The sequence below is a fragment of the Stylophora pistillata genome, chromosome 9 (genome assembly GCF_964205215.1).
Source record: "Stylophora pistillata chromosome 9, jaStyPist1.2, whole genome shotgun sequence".
In the NCBI taxonomy this organism is placed as follows: domain Eukaryota; kingdom Metazoa; phylum Cnidaria; class Anthozoa; order Scleractinia; family Pocilloporidae; genus Stylophora; species Stylophora pistillata.
In genome coordinates, this window is record NC_142527.1 from 208,280 (window position 1) to 220,200 (window position 11,921).

The 11,921-nt window shown below is 39.0% G+C and overlaps 2 protein-coding genes across 2 annotated transcripts; both read right to left on the minus strand.

Moving 5' to 3' along the window:
• Nucleotides 1-1,319: 1,319 nt before the first annotated feature.
• On the minus strand, nt 1,320-5,057 carry LOC148722724 (uncharacterized). The gene is made up of 3 exons (XM_088733519.1): nt 3,390-5,057; nt 2,096-2,293; nt 1,320-1,601 (listed from the first exon to the last, which is right to left on the minus strand). The coding sequence occupies exons 1-2, from the start codon at nt 3,643-3,645 to the stop codon at nt 2,148-2,150; spliced, it is 402 nt and encodes a 133-aa protein (XP_088589645.1). The 5' UTR covers nt 3,646-5,057; the 3' UTR covers nt 1,320-1,601; nt 2,096-2,147.
• Nucleotides 5,058-5,200: 143 nt separating this feature from the next.
• Nucleotides 5,201-9,261, minus strand: LOC148722725 (sushi, von Willebrand factor type A, EGF and pentraxin domain-containing protein 1-like). Its single transcript, XM_088733516.1, has 5 exons — nt 9,121-9,261; nt 8,633-8,875; nt 7,655-7,867; nt 5,687-5,896; nt 5,201-5,280 (listed from the first exon to the last, which is right to left on the minus strand). The coding sequence occupies exons 1-4, from the start codon at nt 9,179-9,181 to the stop codon at nt 5,697-5,699; spliced, it is 717 nt and encodes a 238-aa protein (XP_088589642.1). The 5' UTR covers nt 9,182-9,261; the 3' UTR covers nt 5,201-5,280; nt 5,687-5,696.
• Between the last annotated feature and the right edge of the window lie 2,660 nt (nt 9,262-11,921).

Sequence of the window (11,921 nt, forward strand, 5' to 3'; positions counted from 1 at the left end):
AAAATAGTAAAATAGTTGAAGTTTATAGATCTTCGGTTTGTAAAGGTATAACTCACACTTCGGTTACAGGCTGCACAATGCTACAAAAAAACAGATTGTCTCCGAGACATGTTTATGTTAGGGGGCGGTTGTTGGTCTAAAACGATAGTGAGAACAAAATATAACTTGTGTAACTAGCAGTAAGTAGGAGGCTGGGGCTGAGGCTACGTACCTGCTGATGCTATCGTAAGTAAAGCGACAAGGACTTTCAAAATGAAAAAGTGAGAAATTATCTCAAACTGCTAGAGACTTCTCACAGTGATATGATGCGGTAAGGTCAGTTATCAAGCAAATTAAGACTTAAAGGTAAAGACGGTTGTTACGTGATGTTAAGGGAACTAAGGAATTATTTACGAAGCTGTCTTTGTCTGTTTTGGTCACAGGTGCGATTTTTCTGTCAATCCATCAAATTAGCTGGGTAAAATAAAAGTCAAAGACAATAAATGAATTAACAATAGATTACTAAGTTTCACGTGTCACGTACATGGTCAATTTCGCGAGAGTAGACTGAGACTTCTCGGATTATGCCTCATCCATTTTTGCAAAATTACGAACGCGTAAAATTGGAACTGGACAGATAAGAGACGTTACTAAAATATTGGCAGAATCTGAAAGTAGTTAATGACCCAAATGTTGCATTTTTAGGCTTAACCAGTTGGTTGAACACAGGTATAATTGTTCACAAGGATGAATGTGGGCTTAATCGTCTTCAAACGTTGAATACCGTTGACTACCGTTCACCTTTCCAAAAAATTATTCCGAAATAAGGAAAAAATATGACTCTTACTTATGTCAGAATAAAAGTAACGAGGCTTTATGGAAAATACAGGGTTTCACTTACTTTGCCGGATTTTGTTGCTGAGACGTAAAATTGTATTAATATTTTTTTTTTTTTGAACAAAAAGATGTCATGAGGTGTGTAAATTTAGAGCAATAGCAACTCCGGAATGCTGATGTCTAGAACAATTAGCTTGAAAATCTTTTAAGGCTATTTTCTCTTGAAGATATCTTTTCAAGTATGATTCTAATTCTGCCAATAGATTAATTACCATTTTTATATTATCAATCTCCTTTCTGTTCTGGCCGATCTCAATCGTGAAAATAAGAATTCTACTGGAGGGGGATTGGCATCCAGTTAGGCCGCTTTGAAATGGAACGACCAGAATAACGTCACCACTATGGTGCGCCATAAAGCTCGTAACAAATAACATTTTCATTCCTCGTTTTCCCTCACCCTGCCCCTCCCCGTTCACCCTTAAAAAACTCTACGTACCAATATATGTATTTGTAACCTTTATTCAGCGAGTACATCAAGTCGCATTTTAAAGCTTATCGCTATCTATACTTCTTGCTTAGTCGGTATCTATCTGCAATAAAGTCACCTTTAGAGGTTCAAAAGTATACTTTAACTTTATCAGCCACGCAGTTTGCAGACCCAAAGTTGCAAAAGCCAAACATCTTCATTAACGAAATGAGGTTCATTCGTATTTGAACGACAGGATCTTTTTGGTCAACATCAAAGTAATGTTCAGGAAAGAGCATTTTACTCCCGTCAGACGGCCCTGCGGAAAAATGCAATCGAAGTTCTTCACTCATTCATCTATTATGAAAGAGAAGAGCCGTATGAAAACAATTCACCGAACCATTCAACAAAATAAAAACATCGCTAGGTTAAGAATTATTGATAAAATTCCGTACGAAACCGTTGAAAACAAAAACTGACCTCCCATCACTTTTATCTAAAAAAGTATTTAGCTTTTGTTTCGAAGTGAAAGACAATACTTTTCTTGACTGATTCGTGAGGTTAATGAAGATGTAGTAGTGTTTTAGGTCATGCTATAATTTCCAATTCCTGTTCCAATTTTTTTGGTTTTATGTTTTGGGATGTCATCTTACTGCCGGGATCTGATCTGTTTAGCTGCTAAAGTTAAATAGGAAATCATTTGATCAGAGGATCAATGATTCATCTCAGGGCTGTATGGGAAACTAAAGTTGCTCATTGTTACCAGCACAAGAACCTATAAAAAAAAACTATTATTCGAAATCATAACAATACCAGAACAGTCAGGCCAAGGTCCGTAATTCCCAGGTTCCAAATTCTGTCATTTTCAACCAGAACACAGGTAAACCCGAGGTGGACGGAAGGCGAAGTCGAAATTTTTTTCGCACACTGGAGCACAAGCAGGGTCCGAGCCGAAATACAAACAGGCCAGAACACCATTCTTAGGAGGCTTGTACAAGGGACATTGTTCTTCTGCAGAAAAAATGAATTACAAGCTTCATTTCACGGTTTGCATTCATTTTAAAAATCACGGAAAGGTCTACTTGAACCAGAAACTTGGCAAGGCTCCCTCGAGCAATGAGAACGAGAAAAAGCGTCACTGCACGTCGAGCATGGCTACCTCAGCCCTCTCGTGTTCTCACCATATGGCGAAAACGGCAGAGAAGCCGAGAGATTTCTCATTGATCTAGCCCCGCAGCTGTCCGAGAAAAAGTAGATGGATTACAGCACTGTAATTCATTGGCTGGGAGCAAAACTATCCTATAACTTGTAAAGATCAGCTGTGTGACGCGTAAGAGGCTCAGGAGGCAAACATGAGTTAAACACTGATTTTAGCGGGGCAGAAATCGCAAATGTGATTGGAAAGATAAAATAGACACGTGATTTTAAAGCGCTGTGTGGAATATTCTTAGCCTTTAAATGCTCGGTATATCTTTTCAGATAGATTTTTATAAATGAACTTATAATAACTTTTAAAAGACTTTCTTGTTCTCTCTCCTTACGTCTTTAATCTCCGAAAAAACAAAATGACTGCGTACAATCTTATAAGCTACCCCTATAAAAAAGCCCTCTCACTGAGAAGCCTCTCCCAGGTGTAATGTCCAGTCCATTCCAACGGTTCCAGTTGTTTGGTTTGCGCATGCACGTGGTCATCGCTTTTGGATGTCACTCTGTCTGTTGTAGTTGACAAAGTATTTGTTATTATGGAAACAGCCATTTATTTAGAGAAGACTTACGGTTGTTGCACCAGGGAGTCTAACAGCTAGACTATGCTTCTCCGGGACTGTTTTTTTTTATTTGAGTCGCCCAGTAGCTATCGTTCCTTGGACTTAAAATTCAACATGTGGCCAGGGACTGTTAAAAAGCATCTTAAAAAATTCTAATACATCACTTAACGTTTACGGTACTTTGACTCGTCACCGTAATGGTTTCCATAAACTGTCCTGTAGTCCATTCCATTGTGCTGCTATGGCTGGGGAAAGTTTCGAGATCTTCACGCAAAATGTCCTGTAAAATACCTTTTAGTCTAAAGAGGCGCTTTATCAACAAAAGGACCCTGTGTACTTACTTTTTAGAACTAATTGAAAGCTATATTCCGCTTTATTGCCAGCCCGATCTTTAGCCTCGCAAAATACTTGATACGAAACAGGTACAGAGTATTCCTCTCCAGATACTCTGTTGCACTGTATAGTGGGAGGTGCTCCAGAGTTGTCTTTGGCTAGTGGACGATCCCAATTAACTCTGATTACTGTCTTTGTGATATCATCTATTGGGAAATATGTGAAAACTGGGGGCTCCTGGTCTGGAGAGTGAAAATGATACATGTCATTAAGACCTCATGACTGATTCTTGCTGCATCTCATTCACTTGGTGAAGAAGCATTTTTCGCTACTGCTGTAAGCCCGAATGATGAGTCTTGCTGCGGCAATAGCAATGTTGGCAAGAAGAACGGTGAAAATGATAAATCGAGGAATCATCTTTAAAGCGATGTCTCTCCTGAAAGATTTGACGAATAAGAGTTGCGAAGGTTTTCCTAGCTGTGGACATTTTTTATCAGAGATTAATAAATTGTCACTTTCTTCAGTTGTTTTTGTTTTATAATTGTCACAGGTGCAAGATTGCAAACATTTACTCGTCAGATGAATAAACTTTATTTCTTAAAGAATGATTACCAACTTGCATTTGGAAAAGCACGAAAGTCTGCTATTTTCCCTATTTTCGTGGCAACACATCTCCTTAAATAGAGCAACGCACGAATCTCGTATTTCCAAAAGTATAAATCCTGTACCTCACGCAAGGAAGGAAGATTTAACTCACGTTTGACTGATGTTTTTTAACATGAAAAAGTTCTGTTAATTTAAAAATCAATAGAACTTTTTCAACAGTTCGTCATATCAGTTACTTCTCATCAATAATTGTTTCAGCCGCTTTGAGATAATAAAATTCCAGGGAAAAAGTTGTGGCCTCAAGTATATGAATGCCAGAAAGAATATTCCCAGGCTCATATCTACTACTCAAGTTTAGATGTTAAGAGAGAAATATTTACCCTTTTAGACGGTCTGATAACTTTGATAGATATGTTTAATATTCAGAATTTGTACTAAAGTATGTAAAAAAGTTCTATCGCAGCTTTCATTCCTGAATTTTTCCAGCCCTGTTTATCTATATCTTTATTCTTCAGTCTTAGCTAAATACTAGTGACACTGATGATTGATATGCATGAATCAGATCAATTTCATGACTTTGACTTTGTTTTCTCAGCCGGCCGCTTGTGTTGAACTCAACCATATGATATGATTCATTTAAATGTAAATTTCTCATTCTTTATTTGAAAAACTGCGTTCTCCTCAAAGTACTTTTTATAAGCTGTAATTTTATATTTTGCGAGTCACAGGTGCAATATTTTAGTCCTTCAAGAATTCAGTCATCACCAGTGGAAGGAAGTTTTGGCTGACCCTTTTACTCCCAAGATCTAATTAGCAATTCTGCTAACTGTCTGCCATACAATTCTTATGATGTCAGCTCGAGGATTTTGGTATTGGATCAACTAATGATCCCCTAGCTGATATTTTTCTTTATTCTCATTACTCGTTCTGCTTGATAATTTAAGAATATTGTAAGAAGAAACTCTGTTTTGGTCATTCATGGGAGTTAGATAGTTAATTACGACGGAATTATTTTGAGTGAACGTCGAAGGTAATCCACAATGACATTGGTTCTACTTAACCTCGCTCCGTAATTAGTACCTGAAACTTGCGTCACCCCCAACCAATCAAAAGTAAAACTAAACTCCCACTGCGATATAGTCACTCTTGTAACCAAGCTTTTATATCTCAGACCAGACGATTTAGATCTTATGAGCGAATAAAACTCAGAAAGTTCAGGCAACATAATGTTTATTTTTATTGACATGTACATGGAGACATGTTTTTGAAATTACCCGAAGGTTTCTTGTGAACCTGTTAAAAAGAAAACAAAATCAGAATTGATATTCAATTTCATTTCGTATTCGTAACCTTTTTGCATAGTGTTCCGTCTTTTCATCCTGAATCTTATTGTTCGAGCTGAAATGTTTAGCAAATTATTGTTCAATCTGTCTGAAGCGTTTTAGACCTAGAAAATGAGCGCCAGATTTCTATCGCATGTTATTAGATAATTGCCAAAAACCGAATCACTTATCTTGCATAGAATCGAAAATGAATAATATATATTTTTTAGTTTAAATCTATCAATTTTTCAAGATCAAGAAATGCCAATGTTTTTTACTTGGCTTAAAACCTCACATTCTTAGGCCACTCATTCAGATTGCAACAAAATTTTTTCATAAAGAGGTTATAACATATAGATGCATTCCATTTTTCTTACCTTAGTGGCTCTATTCGTGATACACCTTAAGTGTATCAACGCTGCACTGATGCGGTCTGTCTTTGCAAAAAAACGGAGGAATGTAACCTGAGGTTGCCAAAGAAATGAAATTCTCCTTGACGGTCTGGAGGACATTGGGGTCGTTTATGTCGCCATCAAAGAAAAAACCGGGGACACCAGAAATCTTTATGGAAGATGGTTGTACTGTGCCTGGAAATAAACGTAGAAAAAATAAATTTAGGTAAAATCGACTCTGGAGCTCTTATTATTCCGAGATGATAAGGAATATATTGACTTTCAGACTGAAGGGATGCCTTGAAGAGAAGGAAACAAAGCCGATTGCATTGCTTCCGTTGGTCTTCCAAATGAAGCTGCAATCCCCTGCAGATACTTTGCAAACCCCTAGGAGGATAGTACACTCCATTCTCTTTGCACACCTCCTCGAAAAACTTTATCAAGCAAAAACTGGAGGATTTAGCGCTCATGTTTACAACAATCGTTTCTAAGCTTTGAACATTGTCCAAGTACTCCTCTTCTTCGGCACCTTTTGATTCTCGAAATACGCGTTTGGGCGGCATTTCAAGTAAAAGCTCTCTGAACCTTTGACAGCAGCCGAACATGGAGTACTTTTCCTATCTGAATATAATCAACCTTTAATGCATTCATGTCGCCTTTATTTAAATTTCTACAGAGGCATGGGTTATTGAAGCCGTTCAAAAAACGAGCAGCAGTGTTTTATCGGCTCTAAAAACGCCCGGCTCCAACTCATGTTTTTAAACCCAATAAAATACTACTGCTCGTGTTTCAAAAGAAAAAAAATATATATATATATATATATATATATATAAAGATGAGTTTCTGGAGTCGGACTAGTTCAAAAACATTTAATTGCTACTCGGAGTTTCATGCTTCCAACGAAGCAATCATCAGGCAACTGGCTAGATGCCTGATGATTGCTTCGTTAGAAGCATGAAACTCCGAGTAGCAATTAAATGTTTTTGAACTAGTCCGACTCCAGAAACTCATCTTTATTCACCGCTCTGGTCAAACCATCGAGCACTTTTATGGTAGATGAATTCTTCATTTTCAGTTACTACTGGTAGTCATATATATATATAGAAAGTTTAAACATTGCGAGGATGGACAACTTCTGACGTCAAAAGTTAAAAAAATTTTAATAAAAAATGTTTCCGTCAGAGACCTTCTTCAGTTATTTACAAGTTTTGAAATGAAAAAAGAGCATTAAATAAGATCGAAGTGCTAATGATTGCGTAATTACAGATAACGACTAATGAACTGGTGCTCATATATATATATGATGATGGATTTTAAATTTAGCAATGACCTGGAAAATACTTTGCTTCTGTCACAGAGTTTTGCAGTAACTAACAAGGGAACTATTGGCAATCAAAAATGTGGAATAGCTTTTTTTAGGTATGAAAATGTCTTTCGGTGTTTTTTGATTAAATGGCGATTCCTGACAATTGTTGATACATTGGACGCGTGAGCCAAAGTTCGGTTTATGGCCAATTCCCGGAGGGAGGGCGCACTGCCAAAATGTCTATCGGGATCTTCAATCTAGGATGCAAGCCTTTAACCTTTACTTTATATAATAAGATTTATATTCGACTTGTCATTGATCCACCTTGAGTAAGATATGTCCTTAAGATATTTCGTATTGGCGGGTAAAAAATATGAAGAAGGGCTTTGGTTGTGAAGATATGACTTGAATTAGTACTTGTTATTACCCCCTTTTATTGTATGAATTTTACCCATTCTCTGGGCGTCCTGAGAATCTTGAAGAATTTGCGCTTGTCTGGTTTTGTACCCGCATGCAGCTCATTATGATAGATACATTCAGCATCACAAATGTTTACCTATTCATGTGCGTACTTCTACGTTTACCAATTTAAAAGGTTTATAAAGTGCCCCAGAAATATTAAGTTGATCATTTCGCGATAAACTTACTTGAGCAATTAGGCCCTGGAGGTTGTGTGCTGTACGGAATGCTGCGAAATCCAAAAAAATTCCATTTGTCACCTGAACAGAAGTACAGTAGAGGGGGATTGAAAGTGAAGTCGAAGCCATTTTGACACATCACAGCACAAGTGTCATCTCCACCAATGGAATTGCATACCAGAGCTCCATTTTGCGGAGGATCGAACAAGGAGCATGTCTTTCCTGTTGACAAAAAAAGAAAGGAAAAAACCTCTGAAGTAGAGGAGGCCCCCAACGATTGAAAAATCGCCCTGCCAATCTAATAGGTAAATATTTCCTGTTTTCTTTTACTTACTACTTTTGAATTATAGACATAATTTCATGACAGAATCATGTGATACTTTTGATATCGGTAGTATGTCCTATTTTGCTTCTCCGTCATTTTCCCGGCTAGGTATCGATTATTTTATTTTAATTGCGAGCATGAATGCGATCAATATTTGACCAAGTTTTTGTTTCTCCCTCATCCAAATCCTTTATCTGCATTTTTTTATTACGCTGCGGAAACGTTGTCTCGTACTCTCGCAAAAATAGTGAATTAATCGAAGTTTATAGATCTTCGGTTTCTCAAGGTTAACTCATACTTCGATAGCAGACAGCACAATGCTGCACAAAAACAGATTTTTTTCTAATACGTAGTCTAGTTAAATGTGTTGATCATAACGTCTGATGGCATGGTTCGAGTAAACCTGAAAAGGACTGCTGTCGGCGACAATGATTGACGTTTTGACATCGTGAGCGGAAGTCATCATTAGAGTAAAGGGCCACTTGTCTTCCGCTAAGCACGTTGTTACGTTACTTATCACTACCGAGAACAATCCTTCTCAAGACTGCTCTCACCTGAATAATCAAAGCGCACAGTCAAATGCTTTTTATACATTCCAGTCAAAATTTAAAATTAGATCATCTTAGGAAATTGTTTATTCAAATAGAAGAGCTTCAGCTTACGTTTTAGAGTGATCCTGAAGCTACAGGTGGCTCGATTTCCAGCCTGATCTTCCGCCCTACACTCAACTAAAGTTGCACTAGGAACAGAGAAGATTTCTCCACTTTCCTGGCTGCATTCTATAGCAGGCACCACACCAGAATCGTCCTTTGCTGTAGGTGCAGACCAGTGAACACGGATTTCATTCTCTGTGGTTTCTTTTGTGATGCACTTCGGGCAATCCGTGAAAACTGGCGCTTGTACGTCTAAAAAGATAATGAGAACGAAATATAACTTGTGTAATTAGCGGCGGTAGGAGTCAGCATCTTGTATGATAGTTTTAGCCTCTTTTCCACAGCTCTATAGCAAATCAAAACGTCTTGCATCAAACGTCTACAAACAGTTCAACAGCTATGTAAAATTTCTCGATAACAAACTTTTTGTACGATAAGTTATAATGCGCCATTCCAACTTCTTTATTCAAGATCACGAGATAGCTGGGACCTCTTACCTTTTGATGCTATCGTAAGTGAAACGAGAAGAGCTTTCAAAATGAAGTAGTAAGAAATCATCTCGAAATGCTAAAGACTTCTCTCAGTGATATGACGCGGTGAGATCAGTTATCGAGCAAATGAAGAATTTAAAGACAGTTGTTACGTGGTGTTGAGGGGAACTATGGGATTATTTAAGCAGCTGTCTTTGTCTGTTTTGGTTACAGGTGCGACTTTTCCGTCGATCCTTCAATTTAGCAGGCAATAAATAAATGAAAAATAAATTACTCACTTTCATGTGTCACGTACATGGTCAATTTCACGAGAGCAGAGTGAGACTTCTCGGATTATGCCTCATTCATTTTTGCAAAATTACAAACGCGTAAAATTAGTGGCAGCAAGGAATTGGACGGAGGTGAGACGTTACCAAAATATTGGCAGAATCTGAAAGTACTTGATGACCCAAATGTTGCACTTTAGGCTTAACAACTCAATTAAACACAGGTGTAATTGTTGACAAATGCAAGGATAAACGTGGGCTTAATCGGCTTTAAAGGCAACGTTGAATACTTTTGACTTTTCCGAAAAATTATGCCGAAACAAGAAAAAAAATATAACTCCAGCCGTGTGCCGGAATAAAAATAACGAAGCGTTATGGAAAATGCAGGGTTTCACTCGCTTTGCTGGATATCTGTCGCTAAGACGTAAAACAACATTAATTTTGTCTTCTTTTTAACAAAAAAGGTTATTATGTGTGTAAATTTAGAGCGATAGCAACTCAGAAAGCTGATGTCTCCGTAACAATATGATTGACAACATTCACGTGCATTAGTTTCAGGTTTACTTTGACCGCAAAATATTAATAAACACTGGAACAGCAAGACAAAGCTTGCTAAAAAATGGCAGAAGTACAGAGGTTGTAGCCACGACAGTTATTTGTTATCGATTCTGTCGTTCATCTTTGTTATTTTAATTAATTTAAATAGTTCTCGCCTCGATAGTTTAGTTCGGTATTTATTAGTTTGTATTTTTCGTGCTGTCAAAATGTAAATTAAGTTTGTCAGCGTTGTTTTATGTAATCGCCTTTGTAGCGTCCACTCTTAGCTACTTGTAATAACAAACAACTTCGATTGATGTAGAGTCCACTCTTGGCTGCTTGAAATAATAAATCTTTAACTCAGCATTGTTTCCTAACCTGCACAAACTTGTATTTATCTCATTCGAGACTCGTAGAAATGAGAGGATTCGAAGTTATTGTGCTTTAACAACAAGCGAAAATCGTCCTTGAGAAAACGATTACAACACAGCACTATTAAAACCGGGTGTCACGAAGACTAAGACCTAAGACCTAAGACCTAAGACCCAAGACCCCTCGAAAACTAAGACCTCTTGAAAACTAAGACCTCTTGAAAACTAAGACCTCTCGAAAACTAAGATCTCTCGAAAATCGCCATCTTTCATGGGTTTTAAATGAAATGAATGGGTTTACGGCTGATTGTATTTAAAACGGATAATAAGACCAAAAAATCAATATTTGGTCATACATGCCGCAAGTTATAATAATGCAAATATGATGGTCTAATCAAAGTTCATGTAACTTGACCCCGTTGACCTAAAGTTGGGTGTTGTACTTTTACACTTTACTGCTTTTTACTATCAGAAGTCACGTACAAGAGCCGCGATCAGAAAAACTTATCTTAACAATCATGCTGACGTTTAAAGTTTCCCGAGAATTGAAAACAGACAGTTTATTCTAGCAGAATACGTTAAAACGGCCTTTCGTTCGAAACGCGTACATCGAAAACATTCTCTGCAGCGCAGCCGTATGTCACTGATAATTACGCACTCGGTAATTCAGGCCCCGTCCACACTACGGTGTAGTGAAAGGAGAAACAGAAAGCTCACTTTTTCTGTCTGAATTAAATAGACTTCGTCTGCACAGGTGCCTCAGAGTGTATAGGAGCTCATTCGCACGCATGCCACTCCGGCGCCCGTAATTTCCCAGAGTCGCGCGTCTATTCCCGAGATCCCTTGGGTCTAGTGAAGCTGGGTTTCCAGTTTGAGCTCGGTGGCATGCATTACAGAGATGTGGCATTCGTGATAACATGCCTCCCCCCTTCGTTTGCACAGGTACCTCAGAGTGTAGGGGGGCTCATTCGCATGCATGCCACTCCGGCGCCCTTGATTTCCGAGAGTCGCGCGTCTTTTCCCGAGGTACCTTGGGTCTAGTAAACCTGGGATTCCAGTTTGAGCTCGGCGATATGCGTTACAGAGATGTGGCATGCGTGAAAACATGCCTTTCCCCTTAGTTCGCACAGGTGCTTCAGAGTGTAGAGGAGCTCATTCGCACGCATGCCACTGCGGCGCCCGTGATTTGCCAGAGTCGTGCGTGTATTCCCGAGGTCCCTTGGGTCTAGTGAAACTGGGAATCTAGTTTGAGCTCGGTGGCATGCGTTACAGAGATGTGGTATGCGTGAGAACATGCCTCCCCCCTTCGTTTGCACAGGTGCCTCAAAGAGTAGGGGAGCTCATTCGCACCGATGCCACTCCGGCGCGCGTGATATCCCAGAGTAGCGCGTCTATTCCCAAGGTCCCTTGGGTCTAGTGAACCTGGGAATCCAGATTGAGCTCGGTTCCATGCGTTACAGAGATGTGGCAGGCGTGAGAACATGCCTTCCCCCTTCGTTTGCACAGGTGCCTCAGCGTGTGGGGAACCTCATTCGCACGCATGCCACTCCGGCGCCCGTGACCTCCCAGAGTCGCGGGTCTATTCCCGAGGTACCCTGGGTCTAGTGAACCTGGGAATCCAGTTTGAGCTCGG